The sequence below is a fragment of the Nyctibius grandis genome, chromosome 23 (genome assembly GCF_013368605.1).
Source record: "Nyctibius grandis isolate bNycGra1 chromosome 23, bNycGra1.pri, whole genome shotgun sequence".
Classification (NCBI taxonomy): Eukaryota; Metazoa; Chordata; class Aves; order Nyctibiiformes; family Nyctibiidae; genus Nyctibius; species Nyctibius grandis.
Window position 1 is genome coordinate 6,054,922 of NC_090680.1, and position 22,849 is coordinate 6,077,770.

Below are 22,849 nucleotides of genomic sequence, written 5' to 3' on the forward strand. Positions count from 1 at the left end.
TTTTCTCCTGTGCAAAGCTAAAGGTTTATATACAAGCATACATATAAACCCCTGAAGTCTCACATGGTGATATCTGTATGCAGGGGCTAAGCACTTCAGGCACATCTGCTGTATCTGTGCTTCTGTCTGTGGTATGGAGTCAGACTTCCCAACTCTCCATCTCCTGTCGTACTGACAGATAATGACAGGAAACGGGGCCAAGACACAAAAGACAACCATGAAATTTGTGAGGTATACATTAATTCGTCAAAGTCATCAAGACTTTTGGAATGAGAAGGGGGAGGACAGAGAAGGGAAAAAAAGAGGACAAGGAACTCTGAAATCTACACAGCAGTTTGGCCAGATTGAGCCAGCTGAGAACACAGACACAGACTTGGATGCACTCAGGCCAGACACACGTGTTGGCACTTGAGGCCCTGGAACGCCATGTCCTCATTGCCTTTGGTGCAAAGTCACGATTTTTAGTGGTTGATCATGATGCTTTATGGGTTTACGCAGTTCCCAGTTATAACATGTTGCATGTTTCCCCCAAATTGGTTACATTTTATTTTTGTTTTTTTTAAAAAATAGCACTTTCATGCAACTGAAGTACTAAGTGTTACTTCAGCCTCAAACCGAACACCACACTCCCACAGTTTAAAGAAGCAAGGGATATTGCATCAGTTTGAGCCAGTGGATTTGTTGGCTAGCAGAGGACAGTGTCCCAGTTTTGCCTTTATGTCTGTGGTTCCAAGACAAAACCTCTGACTGACTGCCAACCTCAACATAACATTTGCTCTCGACATACTTGATGAGTTCCAAGGAACGAAGGGCAGAACTGCAGATAACCAGCATCACCACTGACTTCTTCTCCTTGTGGTTTTTACGGAGTTTTGCCCACTTAGGACAGACTGCAACGAAAAAGCCCGTGTACACCCACAGAGAAAGTACTACATGCCACAATTTTCAATCACAAGAGTACATGATGAATGGCAGCCAGCAGCAAGAACAAACATACTGACTCCTATGAGGTCTGGATCTCTGGCAACACTTTCACGTTTAGCCATGGCTGAGAAATTGGAAAATAAAATGCCCAAAATAAAATACAGAAATATCACATAACTGAACAAATTAGATAAGCATTACAAATCAACAGTTTGTAAGGTGACAAGCCCATTGTCTTCATTTGCCATATACGGTAATTTGTATCAGAGAAAACCAATGGAAAAGATACACTTACTAGACCAGAAGTTCTACATAAATATATATAAGAGAATAAAAATTCTCTTGGTTCATGTCAGCAGACAGCTGCAGGATTTTTACTGTAAGTTAATACATACAGCTACTTATGAAGCCATAATAATTTACTGACAAATAATCTCTAGCAACTAAAAGAAACCCTAAAACATTTTAACACAAAAAAGTGATAGAGTAAAAAAGAGCCAGAAAAGCAAGACTTGTCATGAAAAAAAGAAAAAGAAAAATCCTTAAGGTTATTAATATTTCATAATTAAAAATATTTGGAGGTGCAGATAAAAACTGCAATAATATTGCATTAACAATGTTTTTCATACAACTTTCATCTCATTCAACATTTTAACTCACTTTCCTTCAGGTATGAAGAAAAACTGTGGGTGAGATCATTGGCTGGCAAAAAACAGGAATCTGGAAATGTAAAAGGAAAAGATATTTTTGTTGATGTATTTTTAGCAGCAAAAGGAGCATATGTTTGCAGCTTAACCACTAGTTATATTGATGAAATCACAACTGTGTTAAAATCCATCATCAATAAAGCACCATTTGTGGAAAAAAAAAAGATTAATGCACGCCTCATGTACAAGAAGCTTTCTATTGGATAAATCAATGAAGGTAACACCTCTCAACTTCATTGCAATTCCTTTATTTTCTCCCACCATGAAAAACCCTGAACACAGGGCTGCACGGGTGTGATCACATACTTGAAAAAAAGCTTTCATATCTTTGCCACAATCAATCAAAGGTCTTAGACAAAAGCCTTACAGTCAACCTGCTAGACTGTTCCTCCAATCTACCTACGATGGAATAAATTTGGAGATCACCCAAACAATTCATACTGTGAAAATGCAAGAACCTACCAATAATTTACCTGTCAATAAGTTTGTTTCTCTTTCTGGCCTTTCATATAGTGATAATCTACCTAACTACATCGACCCTAATGGTAACACCTACATTGCATTTCAATGTCTCCCTTCATTTCCCACTGACTGCCTATCTTTTACCTGGACACTACCTTAACTAGTAACTAGTTAAAGGTTCATATAGAGGCAATGAAGAAAGACAAGGTCCTAACAGGTTCTTTGGAAGACCTTTCCTTTCTACAATGTCTAAGTTCTTAAAGTGGCGATTAAAACTCGATGGTCTGAAAACTTGCCATTGTTGCTAAGGAACCTTTGCCTGATGGAACAATACGCTCCCGCAGAGCATTAACAACTCTGTCTTCAGGGACCCACATATTTGCCGTCACTCTGCATGAAGCATGGCACCTCAGGGTGCCTGTCTATGGAAAGAGATTTTTGCTGATGTATTTTAGCTAAATTAAGGAGGTTTCCTTACAGACGTTATTCATGTTCACATGGATGACGCAATGTGCTAATGCTGGCAGCGTCAATCCATGATTTCCATTGGAACAGACAGCGTGACAAAACTTGGTTTGTAGCTGATGCCTGGCTGAAATCCTGCCTGTGTAGTTTCTTGAGCATAGCCGCTCTCCATCACTCTACCTTCCATTTAATGGGTGCTGTCTCGCTAAAAATTTCATTTTGCACTGGTCCCTTTTGTTAAATCCAGAGATTGACATTTACTGGGACTTGAGCTCCAAAGGGAATGAACGTATACAACTGAAGGATCAGCAGCTGACTTTTAAAATCATGGTTAAAAGATGCACTTGATGCTAGTGGGGAAGGGCTGGGGCTGCCCTTCCATAAGCATTTGGTGGTAATAGGAGAGCTCTTCACACCCGTCATGGCCCTTTCCTCACAGTGGCAAAATATCTTTGCTGTTGTTTTGCTCTTCTGAATACATTAAGTCTCATTAATGACTGAAAAATTCAAAAGATGGTTTCTAAAGGACATGAGCTTCAGTCACTGACTTTTCACCAACACTTCAGCAACACTGGAGTCTTAATAACAATTTTAAATGAAAGTTTCAGAAAGCAGGAAAAACACATCGCTCCAGACTGCAGCAAGAGACCATGCTGACTCCAAACCTGACCTTCTGCACCGTGTCACTTAACAAGAACACACAACTCCAAGCAGTTGCTTGTTATTTGCTCAGTGCTTTGACGTGAATGACTTGACAGCTGTAGAAGTTCGTAAACTCCTTGGCACTCTAAGCCTCCAACTCGCAGCACAAAAAGAAAGAAAAAGTATCTCCATCCAACCCAAGAGCCAATCATATGGAAATGGGTCACTTCAGCCCAAAGGGCTCCTTTAATAAGAAAGAAATCAAAGCAATTTATTATTTGCTAAAAAATATTTTTAGACCTCTAGGGTTAAGACAAGCTTTTCAAAGCAATCCATATAGGACTTCTCCAGGTTTTCTTGATTCAACAAGAAAGCTGAATCTGCCCCACAGAAATAAAGAAGGTTCAACCTAGAATCATGGATGTTAAGGAGGAGCATATTTATCTAGAAAGACAGGCTTAAACATTAGAAGAGAGAAACTACTGCTGGGCTAGAAGGCACAGGACACTAAGAGTTCAAGAAGTATCAAAGGCGCATGCAGGTTAGTTACCAAGCTGTTTGCTCCTCATGAGCACTACCAGCAAATAATGGACAGTGCCTATAAAATGACAGTGCCTCTTCATCTGCAGAGTAAGAGGCAGAGAAGTTCAATGCTGCCTTCATCTCTAATGCCACCTCCAACTGATAGAAACTAACCCTGCTCTGTCCTGCTTTGCCTTTTCCATCACTGGCTTCTAACTGGAGATAGAATACAGGAAACGAAGAGGGTCCTCATTATGGTTAAAACTTGGTCATTTTACACTTGGACCAAATCTACCATCTCATTTCATGCCACTTCCTGAAAAACCACTGTGTTCAACATCTCATAACCATGTCAGAATGACGACTCATTATTTCTTTGTCTGCTCCTGTCAGCCCTCCTATTACTTATCTGGATTGACTCAGATAATCCTGGAAACAAAATACATTTTCACTTTCTCTGTTGGCATCTTGGAAGCTATTATTAGGAATCATATAATTGCTATGAGAAAAGTGAGCTCCTGAAATTAATACTTTACAATAAAAAGACACATTTAAACAAAGTTTCTTTTAATTTCCATAACTCCAAGAAACCTCACGTTTATTCCAAGAAACTAACACCTCTAGTCAAACAGCAAATTAATATACAGTATAAGAAAACATTTCCATAAAAAAGTACAACTCAAGACCTGTCCCAAAAATTCTCTTTCTTCTGCAGAAAAAGAACTCAAGAGTATAATGAAAAAAAACCATTATTTATCTATTAAATATAGGATAAGTTACCTGACAGCTTTAATTCCTCTATTTCAATCACTGAACGGTTTTCACCAAAATGTCGACTAAGCAGGTTTTGTAGATCTGCAGGGACACCAGGTTTTGGAGCAGATTTTTCCAGAATATCAGAAATTTTCTTCTAAAAAAACAAGTAAAATGGGTAAGTATGGTATTTCCATAATTTCTGCTCTTTGGATAGCTAACAACATTGTCAATAAATGTTCCTCCATAAGTTTATACAGTTATATTGGCTTAATTACAGATTAATTAGAAAAACAGCTTACAATGGGACAAGAGTCCCATCATCTTCAGCAGGAATGCAGACTTCAGACGCAAGTTCAGATACTTTGAGGAGATGGTCTGTGAGCCTGAAGACAAAAAATCTTGTGCACTCACCTTAAATGCTGCCATAAGAAAAACATAACTGAAAGCTGGTTTTGTGAGTTTTGCTGTTGTTACACTTAAGTATCAGTTTGAAAATTCAGGGTTTTTTTGGTAATTTCTTAATTTATTATTCTTAAAGCGTAACAATAGGAATCAAGTGGTTATATAAGTCTTGGTTATACTTTGATTAAAACAGGGTAACTATTTTGGAAGGAAAGATGTCTAGCTATATTCACAGAATACCATGGAAGTGTGATGAAAATGAGCTAAAAGCTCACAAAACCAGAAGTCAAGCAGAAAGAGTTCAGCAGCTGCTTTGTTCTTCTAAAATCTATAAGTTTTTAAACCAAACTAATAACTTTTTGAGCCTGGACATGAGTTCATAATGACTGGGTTTTACACCTTAGGATCGTTAGCAAATACCAGGTCTGAATTTTCACTGAAATAAAACTGCTGCTCTATTTTTTCCCATAACCAAATGGATCGTCGGCATAGAACAGCCCAGGATTCCCGTTATCTAAATGATCTGCCAGCATTTAAGCAAACAGCAGATTTTCAAGGATAGAGGCAGCCTGGAGAGAACGGCAAGAATGTGAAGCCTCTCTTGTTCTCACTGAGAAGTGATTCATTTGTGAAAGGCCAGCTCAAGGTTTCTCAGCTGAGTAAGCTTAATTGAACTTGCCGTCATGAGGACACATGGCAGCATAAGCCTAGAAGTGAAAAGGATCAGGAGAGTGGGGTTAGGACGGAGCAACAGGGCACATATCTGCGAGGCAAAGTGATATTTCACAGAGATGAGGTGGGCCTGGAAGCATTTTTGGCAGCTTTGGAGGGGTGGTGGGTACTTTCAGTGCAAGTTTGGCAGGCTAAGGTCTGGGGCAGCCAAGATCAATGGAAATTTTGAAGAGAGCTATAGCAGGAATTTTAATGTAGGGGACAGATCTTTTTCCAATCCTCTTTTCCCGACAATCTCAGCACCCAATCCCTCCTTCTCTTCCATTCCCCACCCCTCCAACTCTTCCTCTTGCCCAGTACATCCCAAATACTCCCATAAGGGCAGCATAAGAGGCAGAAGGCTGAAGAGGAAAGAGCCATTTGGGAGCTGCTGAAGCCACTCCAGCCTACAGCAAAGAGGCCACTTTGGCCACTGTCTGTTTTACCTCTGCTAAAAGCCAGCAGTGTGTTTGCCAGATCCCAACTAAATCTTTGACAGTGGGATACGTGGAGATGAAGTACTTATGCCTTCCTCTCGGTCCACCTTTGGCCTGGTGCAAAGCCCTCTGCAGTCCCTGGAAGACCTTCCAGTGGGCACCTGGCTGTTCGGCAGGCTTTTGCAGTGCCTGAATCTGTAGCATTCCTTCCCAAGATTCACCCTCATTTGGCACTGTTGTATTTTCCTGCTATGTAGCAACTGTCTTCCCAAAGAATGACCAGAGGCCATCTGCAGCACACACAGCCTTTGTGTGAGGCTCACAACCGGACCTCTTCGTTGTTGTTCCTATCAACTACAAACGTTCTTCTCCAGCAACCTATCTCTTAGGTGACCCACATTTGGGAACCTCTGATTTAGCAGACTCATTTTACTTGGTAACAGAATAAGGCACTGTTCCACAGGACCACTACGTCACTCATTGGGCCACCAGTTCCTCCAGGAAAATTATGGCACTCTGGAGGGGAGAAGCCTGATGATATTGAGAAATTCCATAAGAGCAAGAGCAAGGACACCTGAGGAAACTCTCTTCCTTCAAGGAGAGCTGTGGGGAAACATTCCTCATGCAGGAAGTTTTATTATTTTTCTTCCAATTCATTCCAGATGCTTAAAAACAAAGGGGTTTCCCCCCCCTTTTCCTTACTTTTGGAGAGAGCACTTTGTTTGGAATCCGTAGATCAACCTGATAAGTATTTCCTGATGGATTTTTTGACAGGCTGTGTACGTCAACTTAGTGGCCTAGCCCCACTGAAACCAAAGGTGTAACTAAGCACCTATTGTTTGCCTGAGAACTGGGGTCTTTTTGTTAGGTCTGGTTCACCAGTCTCTGTCGTGGGATGCTTTTGCTCTGGCACCAGTGGAACAAGTACCTCGGTCACTTCTGCCAGAGCTGCATTTAAAGCTAAATCCCACTCTTCCCTCATCCCATTCCCTGGATGATTAAGAGGCCTGACATAATATAAAAAGGCCACCTCTCAGCCTTGTGAGAGAGCCAACTATTTACAGTCTGTCCTGAAAGACAACTAACTTGCCTGATGCCATACAATTTCCATCTAGACTGCAAAGTGTGTTTGTCGTTGAGGGTGAGTATGGAGCATGGCCAGAGGGACAATACGGAGTATTTATTTATATCCTTACGCTATGAGGAAAAGAGCGAACAAGCACAGTTCTTGGCTCAAAAGACGTAACAGCAGCCAGAGCCTTACCACACTGCTGAAATAGGGCAGATTCTGCAGCAACTGCAATTACACCTTTCTTTGATGCAGTTACATTTTCCCTAGGCGCAACGCTTGCAAGTGGAGTGTAGACACAATGCCCTTGAGCGGAGTAGACACCATGCCACAGTTCAGGTTGGGAATGGGTATTTTGTGTGAAGTCAAAAAATGTAGGAATTTCTATTCTTCTCTAAAAGAGGCTGCGACATTATGACCATATTACTTCTCATCATCACAGGGTTGTCCCAATTCTCTATCTTGTAACAGCACATACACCCACTGCCCAGTCCCCAAACACACTCTGGGACATTCATACCTTCTTTCTCCTCTTTGCCTTTACAGTGCTCTCTTGTTTTCCTTCAGGTTGACTTAGAAAACACTCTGTAGGCTGCAAAGCACATATTAAAAAAAAAAATGTAAGAAAAAAAGATACAACATCAGATATCTGATCACCTGGGGTTGGGGGAGAAGTCACCAAAGGCAGGTAAGAGGGGATACACAAATTATAATGCTGGGTTAGGGGAAAAAAAAAAACGAAACCAAGCTTCTGCATGCGTAGAGAGATCAAATTCTTACAGTTACATATATCTGGAGTAATTTTGGAGTTGAGATTATGTTGTTGTAACCAAGAGAGGAATGAAAAATAAAGTTGAAACATACAGGTTGTACTCACACTTCCATGAAATGGTGAAAAGCAGGTTTCAATAAATTTTTAAAAATCAAGGAAAACATGAACAAAACCTTTCAAAAATGATATTTTTAATCTCTATTATTGTGTGCGACTGTTTTTCTAAACTTTGCCAATGGCGCTCTAAAATACCTGGGTCTAAGGTGAGCATCCAGATGGTGAAAGATATGATGGAACTGGGCAAGAATAATTGGAAACGATCATACTCTGGATTTCCTTTGACATTCCTAATGCAAAATTTAGGAAAACATGTTTCAAATTTGTTCTGCCCCAGTCTTGCTTTGTCTCCTCATAGCAGGCAAGGTCAAATACACACAAGAAAAATATATGGTGCATTGCAGAATAATCTTCATCCAACACGTGTTGCTATTATTAACCCTCTTTTGTGCCTGAGCGAGCAGCCTGAATTGGTCCATTTGTAACAGAGTCCCTGTTCATATAAGCCAGGGTTAGGATTTGTCCTTAGCCACCTAAAATTGCCCAAAATAGAGGACGAGAGGCACAGGTTTTTCTTGTTTTGAGCATAGCAATTCTCTTTTCTTTTGCCTTCTTAGGGACTTCCACTTCATGGAAATGCAAATTAATCTACATAGACAGGCTTTAGAGCTTAGTAAGTGACTTGATGAAGAGCAGTGGGAAAACAGGCTGAGCTGCAGGAAAAAGCTCCTTGATATTAGGATGCATTTGGCTGGAAAAATCTGCTCCTGTGAGAAACTGTGGAGAAGTCTCATCACATGGAACATTAAAAGCTCAGGAACAGCAAATCCAGAGCTGCTCCCTGGGGAAAGCCTGGAAGAGAAGTATCAGCAGGAAAGGGAGCCCAGCCGTAAGCCAGAAAAGCTGCTCCTTTGTTCCCTTGTGAGGGCAGCTTCAAAAGGGCCAAAGGAAAGCAAACAGAAATTCAGAGTATCTGAGCCTTTCCGAGCCCTCCTTGCACTGTCCCCCCTTAACAGGAGGACACTTCATGACAACTGGTACTATATGACCCTGCCCAGCACATTTGTGCCTTTCTCATATCCTTATCAGAAGCATTTTGTGGAGCTTAATTGTTCGGATTATGTCTACATTTCCCTTTTTCTCCCCACACCACTAACTAATTTAGCTATAAAAAACAGGATACCACCATGTTAAACACAAACAAATGACCTACTCCTTGGTCCTGCTTTCTGTGCTGTGACCACAGCCCTTGCACTTGCAAAGGCAGTAGTACTGTATAGCAGTGGCCCTAGATCTGGTTCAGGTTTGAAATGACAGGAGTTACTAGAGAAAATTTGGCTGGGGACTGGCTACAGGCAGCAAAACACTCTACAACTAGGGCTGGAACATAACACGGCCTGGATCACCACCCGTCCATAAGAAGTTGTGATAGGGATTGTATCTTGCCTCAACAACAGAGATCTGTCCCCATGATTTTCTCAGGTACAAACAGATATTATCCTCACTAGAAATCAAGGGAATGACTGCAAGTAGAAACTCACTGCAGCTAACAAAATTGTTCCATGGTTAACATAAGCTTTTTGGTTTTATTTTTGGTTTGTTTCTTTTTTAAAAATCTCTGTCCTGACTCTGATTCAAACGCTTTTAAAACACCACCACACATTTCTTCATTCCTATCCCTACCATTAGCATTCCCAGACACTGAGACTGCAACAGCGCTACGCTCTGCCTTCAGTTCCTGCTCTACCTTTACACATCCCAGCTGTCCATAGATACTTGAAGACCACTTGCCAGGTGTTTTAATCATAAATTCCATGTTCAACTCCATATTTTATGCAGAGAACAAGCCTTTGGATTGATGTAGTCAAGGGACGCTACCAAGCAATCAAAAAGGCAGAAAGGGGCCAACCTGAATCCCTTTCCTCCAGTAGAATATGATGGTTCCCTGTCCTAGAAAGTGTCACCACTCTTTCAGCATATCGAAGAATACCACTCATGCACTTCAGGCCCATTTGTCCCTTCATATATATTGTGAACTGTTCTAGATAGATCTGCAAAACACTCCCAACAGGTATCCACATGAGAGAAGAATAAAACCACGCCACAGAGCTAAGAGAAACAAAATTTTCTCACTGATAACCCTTCATTCAGATGTTTAAAAATATCACCAAATGCCATGGCTTCTTTTTTGAAGGCAGTATGTAACCCTTTCTTTCAACAGGCACAAAAGCACACAGCAGCCTTGCAGTCAAAGCCTTGCTTCCTCGGAGAAGCATGTTAAGACTCAAAATTATCTCATTTACGGCAGCATATGTGTATATATTTAGGTATAGTATACAATTAGCCCAGCAATAATAAGTTCACTTTATTCAGACATTAAAAATAATGCCATAAGAAAAAGAGAAACTTCATGGTGGTGAATGGCTGTAAACTCTCACGTCTTTTATGATCTGCAGTCTAAAATATTTAGGCATCTGATCTAGACTTAACTTCCAACCCTTACCAAATAGTAGTTGCCTACGTTCTTATGCAATAGCTCTTTGCATGCCACTCTTAAGAAAAGGTCAGTTGCATGTTTTTCTTATGCAAGACACAGAGCAGACAACCTACTGGTTTTTGACATGGGTCCCTTGTGCTCTGTGTTTTTAAGCCATTTTTACATGGAAGTTCTTAAAATGCAGAAAACAGGAAATTTGTGCTGAGACCACTGATTTATGAACTACAATGTCACAAATTCCTTGTTTGTTAATCACAGACAGAACATAAAACATTTCCTGTATTATATTTCTAACAAATTTTTTTTCTTTACATGTTGACAAGTTACTGGAAACTCAAATGTAGAGTGAAAACATTCTTATGTGTGTGAAAGTTTACATTCTAGGTCAGCCATATACTCTGTCTTTTGGAGTTTGTGACAAAGTAAACATATCAATGTGCCATTCAGATTGGAGCCAAATTATTCATTTCATTGTAAGCCTGAGGACAGCCTGCAGACTAGAAACATAAATGTTCATCATTCTATTTGATTGTCTCCTGACTGGCTTTAATGTGCCAAGTCCACTGCAGAATAGCTTCCAGCCAGTGAATACGGCAGGGATGAGTAAAATGGGTTATGTTATGTATCAGAACTACAAAACTGCCAGCTTTCCGTAAACACACCTGATTTTGCAAGTGTTTTGCTCTAAAAGACATGCAATAACACACCCATGACTTTGAGGTCCCATAAAGCATTGCCTCCTGGAGTTTTGTGGCTAAACATCAAATGACTCGATTCCAAAATGCCGACTGATATTCTTTATATGAAAGGAAGAGCTGTGGCAGGTGTTCTGCTACAGCTGAGCAGTCCCAGTCCACCTTGGCAGGATAACCTGTGTTGGGTTATCCTTTATCATGCTCTCACAGAAAGAGCAAAGCAACTCCTCCAAACAAACTGTCTTAACTCAGTTCTATATGCTTAAGTGAAGACAATGGTGATAAAAAGTAGCTCCATAAGCATCCTCATTGAGTTGAAGTCCTCAGCATCCGACTCCCTAGTAGAGCATGTACAAAGGCAATACAGCTTTCTCCTGTACTGCTCGGTTCTCTCTTTCCTAATCAAAATGTGGAACCAGTTCACATATTTGGCTCACTTTACCTTTGGTCTCCTTGGGAAGACATCCAAAAGTGTAGTAATTGCTACTGTGTTGTTTACACTTCTCTTACAAAAAAAAGAACATCCTTGCAAATAGTTTTCACTTGGGCAACTGCCTAGGCATCACACAGTGAATTTACTATTGATCTAGGTGTCAAAATTAATATCCATAACTTCAAGGAGAGAGAGCTTCCAATGTCATTTTAGCTCTTTGTCAGCCATTCAGTCGATTCTCCTGTATGGTATCAGGAAGGCAGAAGAAATTTACCTTCAAACAAGAGACTACTTAAAATCAGCTGACCTCTAGATGACTTTTTTGCTCAAGTTGGGGCGATGCTGTCTGCCAAAGACCTTGCTGCCTCTTCCTTGGCATACTCCATGTCATGCTGAACAACACAGTTCCTACTGGTTTTAAAGGAAGCTTTTAGTAGTGAAAGGCTATGAAAACATAAATCCATGTAGACCTAAATTCTTCTTCACTTGGACTAAATTCTTCTTCACTGGGGACATGCTTGGGTAGAGATGCTGTACAACATTTACATATAGCTTTCAAGACCTTGTGTGTAGAGGGAAAGGGAAAAGATGATAGGGAAGGACACTTGGTAGTACCATCCAGGCTTTTATCACTAGACAGCCACTTTGTAGGAGACAGGTCTGACAATTTCAACTCAGACAAAACAAGAGTGAAGTTATTATTGAAATGTACTGGAATGTGATCGCTTCCAAATAAGGCAAAATAATTTAATAAAACAATCTTATTACATGAACAGATCAGACAAAAAGTGAAGAAAACTGTCCCTTTACTGAACAAAAGGGGATTATGTTTCCCTATGTATTATCATCTCTGTGCTCTACACAATTGCTAAATTTACAAACCTGGTTTCTTTTCTTTGTCACAGCAGGTTTGGAATCTGGATCTTGATGTGTTGCTGTCCTGTTATCACTTGCTTTCTCAATAGGTTCATCATCTGAAGGATCTAATGAGAAAAAAGAAGAGGTTTTGTTACTGTTTTGCAAATCCACCTCCTATCTTTGCATTCAAAGAAAGGGATAAAATCTTCAGCAGAAAGGTTGTCACAATAATGCAATCTCAAGACTGGCAATAAGTACAGTTGTAACAGATTTTTTTATCATTTTAGAACACTGGTATTTCAAATTTATTCTAAGAAAAGTCCCAGGTTTCCCCTCCTCTTCACAGTGTTACATCTGGCAGGCAATATATTTCTTTCTGGAATGTTGCACAGTGGGTGCCAGCTGCAGCATCACAGGTAGAAATATCTAATCTTTCCAAAACCTCCCTTGAATTAAGCTAAGCAGTGAACAATCAAAGATGTTTTTGATAAACTACATCTCAAGTTGCATGACATCTCCGCATTATTTCAGAACAAATAAAACATAACCTTGGATCCATAACACTGCTTTCACCATATAGAATTACAGACCTATCTCGTTAGACCCCAAAGCAAGTAATAGCACTGGTACTGAAGACTAATGCCACTATAGTCCATACGATCACTGTAAAAATACATCTTTCTTGCTAAGTTTGCTGACACTTCTTTCAGGATAAGTCATCTCCTCCTACTAAAATAAGTCTTACAGATGAAGGAAGAAAAAAAAAAATCAAACCAAATACACACAACAATGCACACAAAACCCACCCAAGCCTCCATCTAAAAGCCCCAAATGCCTTACCAACACCAGCCACCTAGAAGGGGAAAAATTACAAGGTTGGTATAATGTCCTATTGCATAAAAATATATGCAGACATTTTCTGCAAGTACATTTTAATTGTGTGTCTCTTACTTCAGTAATAATAAGGCAAAGGCACCATTCCCAAAGTTTAAGAAGAATATCCACAAGACTAAAAAAGGCTTATGTTTTGAAAGAAAACTATTCAAATTAAGCTGTTTCTACTCATTCTCTTCTTCATCTCTTTTACCTACAGAGAGACTTTGGAGAAAAAAAATATCCACAGCAACAGTTCCCTCTAATAGTGTTATATTAGCGCTTAAGATGTTGTATTCAAACACAGAAGTTTCTGCTGGGGAATTATTTACTTCCCTGATCACTGCCAGAAGCATTATCATCCATCGAACCGAATAATTAAATATCTGTATCTGGAATATTTCCGCCCAACAGGTACTTAGTCATTGTTGCAATCTCCTGTATTCTGAAGTTGTAAATTGATCGCTTCAAGGTTAAGTTATTTATTTTGAATAAAGAGGAACAGCACGATTTCTAAAGCATCACCTCAAATATGGATGATATAAGTAAAACTATGCAATCATTAGCTGTGAGCAGAGTAAATTGATGGCTAGAGATGATGAGAGAGAGAGAAAATCAACTATGGCTGGTATTTACTAATTCCATGTTGAAACAGGTACCTATTAAAAAAAAAGTATGTGAAAAGATATATGAAAGATATGTCAAAGAATTTAAGTGAAAGGTAAGTAAAAGGATATGAAGGGGAAAAACAATCTTTATTCATCCACAGATGCAACTTTATATATTATATTGCAATAAGGCAGTGGCTTTGAAAATCATAATATGACAGAATGGGTAATAAAATGGGTACGTACTTATGCCTGGAAAGATACCACCTTGTAACTTCCACTACTTTTCCCCCTTTGAAAAGCTTGAGTAACAGTCAGCATCTTACAGTTGGGTTGTGACAGCTGTTAAGAGTTCAAAAAAGTTTGGGAAGTTGAAAGCTAGCAAGTGAGGAAAATCAGGGAATGTTTTAGCAGGTTGGATGTTGTTATGAAATCTTACTCGATATAGATTAGATTCCTGGCAAACTGCAAGAGCTTTAGAAACAGAGCAATAACTGAGAAGAGAATTTGTTTTCTGTCCACTACAACTACGAGACTCCTAAGTGAAGAGGTTAGATAAACACGTTAATGAACTTAGACCAAAATGAACACCCTGGAAGAAATGGCAGCACTTGTTTGCATCTCAACGCAGGATGAAATCTTGAATAATTCAGAAATTATTCTGAAATCTTAAATGGGAATCCACCAAGAAAAGCTCCTGCTTTCCAGATCTAGAGCAACGGCACAAATGTGTGTACCAAGTGAACACTGCAGCCCAGCTGGCTTATTTGCTTCCTTCTCTTTGCAGGCACAGCCATCAAATCAGCAGCTGAATGGACTGTGGCCACATGAGTTCTAGATCCCATGTGGGGTGAGGGGCTGGTGCCAGGGTAAGAGCAGGGATGTCGCTCCTGGCAGCCCTTTACCTTTATTGTAAATTTATTATTAATGCACAAAAAAAATGTATCTAACACATGGCAGCATGTGAACAGGGGAAGAGAGAAAGTTGAAGGTCTGGGAGACTAACAAATTTCTTCCTTATATTACAGCTCAAATATCTGTGCCAATCTACTGGGTTCTTCCTTTCTTTTCTCCTGAGGATATCTGAGTGCTCCTGCACCCTATGCCTGCCCCTGCACACCCAACAGCTCCTTTCCTGGCCCATTTCTCTCCAAAGTAACTGACCACTTATGTCCTCTGGCCACTTTGGAATCTCAGATACGATACTTCATTAGAAGAAGCTGAAAAATCATGTAAGCCAGCATACTCCTGAAAGTTTAAAAGGTGTCTTGGTAACTCAAGTGTTACCACTGTGCATTACCATGGGCTTGTTTCCCCCCATATCAGCCTTCCTCTGGCAAATTTCTTGTGCTGCATTTTGGTAGGGCAGCTTCTGTGTCTGCGAACCCATCATTGATTTTTGTCTCTTGTGCCCTGACTCCAGAGATACTGGAAGAGTGACCAGTTTTTACGCACACCAGCTCCACAGACCTGGGATGCTGGATGCACTACATCCAAGCAGGCTGTGGAGCAATGATACGAATGAAGTACATCAAAGAAATCAGAACTAATCACCTCTTTGTTCCTCCTGCTCACTGTGCTTGAGCCCCAAACACCCATTCCAGAGTGTATCTGTGTGTGTCTGCTGAATTGAATTGCTGAGCCAGCTCCTTCTCAACATATTTACTTCCCGTTGGAAATAAATGAGAATTGCATAAAATAGATTCAGGGGAAGCTGCCTGTGATCTTTAAGCATTCCTTCTTAAATCCCACTTGGCATGTTCTGAAAGGCAAACAGGAGTCATCTAAGTTTTAAATAACCTCTTCTCTTTCTCATAACTAAAAGACACGCTGCTAGTAATAGCAAACTAAAACTGGCCAAATGGTTTCCATGATCTGAAATAGCCTGACAATGTACCACCTGCTCACTGCCCATCTGATTTTGGACTGCACTTTGGGATGCAATGTCCTTCTCTGCGTTCAGTAAGAAGCAAGAGAAGAGGGAACCAATCTCCAGCCCTAGACTCAACAAACATCTGTGAAAACAGTTCAAATTTGAGCATCTTTCTGCAGTACCCAAGTATTTTTATTTCATACAACAAGAGGACTTTTTATCTGTTCCAGAAACAGCCGTTCACGTTCCAGTCGAGACAGCAGTTAGTTTTGAGCTGGGATTGTTTGTGACACCATGTCAGCTCCAGTGACGACAGGAGAGTTTTGTTGTGTGTACCACAGGCCAGACACTGCAAACCATGCTCTTGTTAAACAGCATGTACCTTCTTCTGCAAATAGTTACCTTGACGTTAGAAGGGTTATTCACAAAATAAATCATAACTTGATGCAAATAAATGCAGAAGCACCCAGCTCACAGATCCCAAACACGTCTGTATCAGAGCAGCACGGCTTGCCCTGCTTTGAGGTGTCAAGCTGCCCATGAGATTCCCCTCTGCCAGAACAGGAGAGAGCACAAATCCTTCCTTAATAATAAGTTGGCACAAATGCAGAACCTAATTGGTTAATACAACATTGACTTTCATCTCCCTTGCGGTGCAAACGAGCGGGCAGGCAGGCACTGATGGAATATGCTGCTGTAGGGGTGATGTTTTTCAGCGCAGCAATCCCCTGCATCTGCTTTCCCGTGACGTACGGACCTTACGCAACCACAAGGTCATCAAAGACGTCCGAGTGGTCATGTAATGCTCTTGATATAGAAAAATAAATGTGAATTCCACAGCTCTTCACGTTTTTTCCTTTGGTATTACATCAGTGGCATGGCACTTACTAACAGGCTTCCCAGTCATTAAGTATTTATATTTGATTTTATTTTGAACCCTTCTGAAATGGAAAAAGCTATTTATGCTTAACACACACACACACATATATGAATAAGACTTTCTCATTTATGATATTGATCACTATTTAAAATCATTCAGTGCAATGGTTTCTACCTTCTTTCAAATTTGATATTGATATATACACAGATGTCTAAGTACATCAATATGTATACTAAATATATACATACACATACCTATATTAATAGAAACACATCTGCATGTTTATATACATGCATATAAATAAGTACATAGATATTTAGATAATTTAACAGGTTCCCTTTAATCATCACCTTTATTAACTAATGTATTCACAAAGAATGCACATTTGCTTGGTTATTTATACTAGTATCTTTAAAGGCAGACAAGACCTTAATGATATAGGAGGTAATGACACGTGCTTTGATGTGAATGCAATTTTGTTTGTACGGAATAGCCAGTACATACAAATTTGTGTTTGCTAGGCTGATTCACCATTACTGAGACTTCTGACCTCCACATGCCACTTTTCTACTCTGAAGTAATTAATAAAGGAGTTACAGTGACCACAACATAATTAATTAATTCTTAGAAGGCCTAAGGCTGACTGAAAAAGTGAAACTCTTCTAGGCAGTACACCTCCAAATGCCCCAATACAAAGAAAAAGTTAAAACTGAAAAGGAACAGAAAATAATGTTAATATTCTTTGGAAAATGTGACTTGTGGTTTGAGCCACTGAACTAAACACAAAGGAAGCTCACAGAAATTACAGCAGCTGTGGGAAGTTCCTCACAGGAAGAGAGGATGAGGAGAACAGAAGGAGGCATGGTGCTTACAACTCTTCATAATATAGGAACAATGAACATGTAATTAAAAAAGAAAGCTCGGAATGGAAAAATATTCTTTTGCACACATACCCAAATATAACTGAGGGAGTAATTTCCACAAGTTGTGTTGTTTTTTTTCTTTTGATCTGGAAGCTAAGTGAGATCAGACATCTATTCAGTATCCAGAAGACCCTCAGTTACACAGGCCAGTATAGGACAAATTTATTTCTTACCGTTAAACTGATCTCTGTGACAGAATTTGGAGGGAACTTGCCTTACGTGTCCACGAGGGAGATTCCCTCAACTGTTATTTCATGTATCTGGCACTGCCCACAGTCAGAGACACACTCTGGGTCAGAAGAGTCTCTGGGTCTTAACAAATTCCTGCTTTCTTCTTTATGCTCCCATCAGGGCTACACATCGGTACTAAACTAGAATTGCTCACGTGAAAACAAAGTTTGTATGTAACTTATTATTGGTCCCCTCCCCACCAGCTTTTTCCCCCCTCCAACTTCCATCCTCTGACTGTTCTAAAATTGCCTCATATCTGAAACGAGACTTTAAATAAAGCCTGTGTTTTCTGATTTTTAACAAAAAAGGCCTGTACATGGTGGAAATAAGTTTTATATTTGTTATGCTCTCTTCCTAGTTTCAGGTATGTTACAGGAAAGTATGTGCCTGTCATTACTCTATAGGTGGGTATAGTTCATTCAACTTGGATGTGCTGTGATGGATTAAATTCAGGCTGCTTTGCAGGCTATGTTTTTATTTATTGGTTGATTAAACAGTACTCATCTGTGTTCATTAACCTGGGGGAAAAATATTTCTCTGGGCTCCCAGCTTTAAATTCAGCAGATTGGAAAATATTTGATGCTGAGTAAAATGCCAAGTGTGTTGGGCACATCTCGAGTTTTTTTCTTAATTGCCATTTTAGATTCCTTTTCTTTGGGAGGAAGGGAGAAGAGGGGCAGAGAGGAGGTCAAGGAAAAGAATAAACTTGAAGTCTGAGACTTCCTTATTCTTCTCACAGTTTTGCCATTAAAAACTGGCCTAAATCTTCAGTGAATCAGATTAAATAATCTTAATGCCAATGCACTACTTTGAGTTCTCCTCATTGCATGTCCCATCAGGTACACACAGTGCAAGGTCAGTTCATTTTCTGTAAAACCTAACAGCTGTCAGCAAAACTGGCTCCCAGGTCCCCGTTCATCCTTGTTCAGCTGAGAGGTGTCCTCTTGCCAGCACGGTTGTGCTGATCACAGTAACTGGGCTACAAGTGGCGACGACAGCATTTTAATGTACCCCTACGGTATCATTCCTCCAGGCAGCAGGAAACATGAAGCTCAGGCAGGTCCTGCCATGCTGCCCATCAGTATCCAAAGGAACAGATGAGGTCTTTTAAATAAAAGAGGCCTGGCTGGGGCGCTGATTAACTAAGAGGAAGGATTAATATTTTAAATATTTTAAAGCATTCCAAGCTCAACTACTTCCCTGACAAAAGGAAAGGGATAAAGAGACAAGGAGAGGCCATTGGAGGGAAGGAAAGGTGCCACAGAGTAGTGGGAGAAGCAGGTACAGAAGCCAGTGGTGCAACAGTGGCAATAGGCAAGCAGCAGCTCAAAGGGCCTCCTGGGCAGATCCCAAATTACTTAGCTGTGGGTCACCAGCACTGCTAATCCCGAAAGGAGGATCTCTTTCATGTGTACCAGGACAATCCTCTCTGAGTTCCCTCTCTGTAGGCAATGGACAGCTTTGAATTTCCCTGTTGAGAAGCCTAATAATAGCTCAAATACCCTGGAGCCCAAGGTGTAAAGCCAACTGGCCAAGCAATAGCTATGAAGATCTTTTGGGGACCTCCAAACCAGCCACATGGAATGGCTAAGAATGCAAATTTTATTATTAATATTATTCTTCAGACCAGTTGCTGGCTATTTACCATGACAATACTTTAGAAATTCCTGGTAAATGAGATAAAATGTTAGTCACAAAAGTAACACGTCCTTGGGGAAGATCACTACACCATTGCATCAAAACCAGCTACAACAGTGTCAGTACCCTCTTAATTTCTCAAATTGCTCTGACTAAATTAGAAAGGATCTGCTGGCACCCCCAGAAAGATAAATAATTCTCCTTATCACAGGCACACATCATCTGCAGTGGCATGACTGAGAAATACAGATGACAGATTACAGTAAAAAAAAAAACATCCCCTTACCTCCTTGAATAAGGATTAGCTAAATCATTTTAAACAGTATAGTAAAACAAGATTTAGTCTTAGAAATAAGTAAAAAAACCCACATATGCTGACAGCAAATGAAAAATGAATATTTAATTGCATCAAAAGACATAATATTACAGCTCAGTGAAAATGGTTGATGTAAGGAAGAATGACAACACAGCTCAGCAGAGTGCCGCTTCAAAAATTAATGGAGTGGGGTTTTTTTTTTTTTGCATTTTAGCTTTTGCAACTCCAGTTTTAAAACACTGATGAAGTTTTCATACTTTTCTCACCAGCGTCATGAATCAAATGAAGTGCCTTCACTAGTAACGCCTTAAAATAGTTGGGTATTTTGCTCATTTGGAACTAAAGAGGAAAAACGGTGAATGAACCGGTATCTGTTATTGTTACTAGGAAGTAAGAAGTTGCATGTAAAGCTCTGTTGCAGCTGACTACCAGATAGTTACCATTCCTTTGTCTGTGCCAAGCCAGAGTTTCTTGCAAACAGTCTGTAGGAATTCCCTGTAATAGTTCCTAAGTATTGGCAACAGTTTGTACTACAAAGGCAAACACAACATTCTTACCAAAATGTAAACCCCTTCCCTGGCAGCACATCTACCACAAACAATTTTTTTTTTCCCGATAAATGACAGGATATTCAGTTTAGGTTCCTCCTTCTTACACTGAATGTTAATTTAAATTCAAATCACTGGCCATTCAAGCAAAAAAGAACAGGTCTTAATGGAATAATATCAAATGAATTTTCACTATGCTCTGATATGATAGAAAATTTTTAGCATACAGACAGAACTATCTGCCATGCAAAGGATCTCCCACAGAACCTAACAACTACCTCTTCCTTCTCCCTTATTTTTAACACTTTCTCTTTAATATTCAAAAAGGATACTTCCAAACTCATTTTTGAGACATCTTGACTTGCTGACTGGGAGTAAGCCAAAGACAAAATAAAGGGTATAATGGAGAATAAGACCAGAGGAAATCCTCTGTTGTACACACGTAAGCACAGAAGAATAAACTTTACATGATCCAGGTTAGGCCCAGCTTGTAGCACAGCTACAACCCAGCCCTATTCATAATTCGAATTTTTCAGTTTTATATATTGCCTTATAAGAAAGAAACATGTTAGAAAAGTCACAGAAAGCGACCGATCAGACGTAAAAGTAGTAGTCCACCCTCCTTCTAATAAAAATAACTTTTTCTCCTGCAAGACAAGGGTTGAGTTTGACATCCTATCGCTTCCTCACACAAGGAATAACAGCACACCAAGGTAAGAAGGGAGAACTCAATGTTCATTTTGTCACCATATTTTCAAAACCCATGGTAAGCAAAGGACAGACACAAAGATTTGACATGTTAGGAATATGACAGGCCCTTTTATTGTTTGCCATCTAACTCAATTTCTTCATTATGGGCCTGCCAAACAAGAGCAACCAGAGCCTGAAGATACAATAATGCATCAGCAGAGTGCAAATCAGTTCTGTTGTTTGCTCTAGTACCCTTCACCAATGACACCAGGAGTGAAGGCTCAGAAGACATCCGCAAGTCGCTGCAGTTTTTCATTTCTCTTTCTTTTGCTCTCTCAAACCTATCCTTTACGCTGAAACTTCTGATAATCTCCTTAAATCTCCAAATTCCATTTAAAAGCATATTTCTAGAGAGACAGAGAAATGGGAGACTGTTTTGTTTGTACGTAAGTAGCATGGGTTTTGGCTGTTCACAAATCTACTGGATGAATGTTATAAAATTAAATACTTAACCTTGTAAAAAGGGCTTCTCTTCTTGATAGATGCCAGGCATTATATACCCTACAGTCACTTTAGAAACCACTCAAAAGGATGGCAGCAATGCTGTGCAACAATTTATGCTAGTAAGAGAACACTCTATTCAACTCTGAAAAGCAGAGGAATGGGGCAAGCCAGGATACAGTTGACCACATTGGAAACAGGCCGAGACATTATGGTTCACATATCTCACCTTGTGTGCTGCTTCGTACTAAAAAAACCCCAATTTTCCTTTCAATGATTTTTACTTTCAGCTGAGTTTCTTCTAAGTAACTGCACTTTCTGAAACTAACTGCATGTTTTGCAGACAGCGTCTGCTCCTAGGACTGAAAATGCTCAAAGTTTATAGTTATCACTGAGATACTGGTAGGAACGATATGCAGAAAGGCTCTTGCTGTACTTATTCCTAGAGAAACCAAGGTCACTGCTAAATTCCTCACTGCTTACGAGTGAAGAGCCAAAGGGGGGTCGCACCTGCAGGGAGGAGTGGACAGGGCAGGTGACCCAAAACTGACCAACGAGGTATTCCATCCCATACATGTCATTCTCAGTATAAAGCGGGGGGATCACGAGGGTCTCACCCCCTTCTGCTATGGCTGGTGTCCCAAGAGGACTCTGTCCATTTTCCTGCTGCCCCCGATCCCGATCCGTGCATCCCTGAATCCAGCTCTCGACCGTCGCTGGGCCCAGCCTGGGCCTTCCCGGAGCCTGCCCTGCAGTGCTGGTGGTGACGTGGCCGACATCGGGGGAGCTCGATCTTGGTTTTGTACATATTTGCATGTATATAATTATTTCCATTATTATTATTACTACACTCTTTTACACTGTTATAGTTTATTAAAACTGTTTAACTTCCCAACCCGTAAGTCTTTCTCCCTTTTCTCTTTTCCTTCCCCTTCTGGTGGGTGGAGAGGGTTAATAGAGAGTGTCTGCCATCAGTTTAATAGCAAGCCCAGCCTTAAACTGTGACACCTTGTGAAATGCTCCATGGGATCTTTAAACAACTACAAGTGTAGTTGTTTAAAGTTTAGGAATTTAGGGTTAATCAAAAGAAAAATCAGTTTACAAGTACTAGTTACAGAATGTATGACTGTATGAGGGGGAACTCCACGAGGCTGGCTTGAAATAAGTATCAATCCCAACAGAGGCATCTGAGAGAGGAAACAGCCTGGGCTCTGGAAAAGCCAGACCCAGATCATTCCAGAGGAAATGCTACCAAAGAAGGCTAGGTAGTCAAAGAGAAAAACTGTCTACAAAGAAGCAGAAAGACCATCCAGCATCATAAGGACAACACAAGTTATGAGCCCAGGAAAAGCTAGGCAC

At 40.2% G+C, this 22,849-nt stretch overlaps 1 protein-coding gene across 3 annotated transcripts in view; it reads right to left on the reverse strand.

The window, feature by feature from the left end:
* Positions 1–22,849, reverse strand: part of CMSS1 (cms1 ribosomal small subunit homolog) — a 246,919-nt gene that overhangs the window by 7,495 nt on the left and 216,575 nt on the right. For all 3 annotated transcript variants that reach the window (XM_068417338.1, XM_068417337.1, XM_068417336.1), the window contains exons 2-6: positions 12,434–12,534; positions 7,618–7,689; positions 4,503–4,632; positions 1,585–1,644; positions 788–890 (exon numbers count right to left, since the gene is read on the reverse strand). In XM_068417338.1, the coding sequence (XP_068273439.1) occupies positions 788–890; positions 1,585–1,644; positions 4,503–4,632; positions 7,618–7,689; positions 12,434–12,534 (466 nt within the window). The remainder of the gene's footprint in view (positions 1–787; positions 891–1,584; positions 1,645–4,502; positions 4,633–7,617; positions 7,690–12,433; positions 12,535–22,849) is intronic.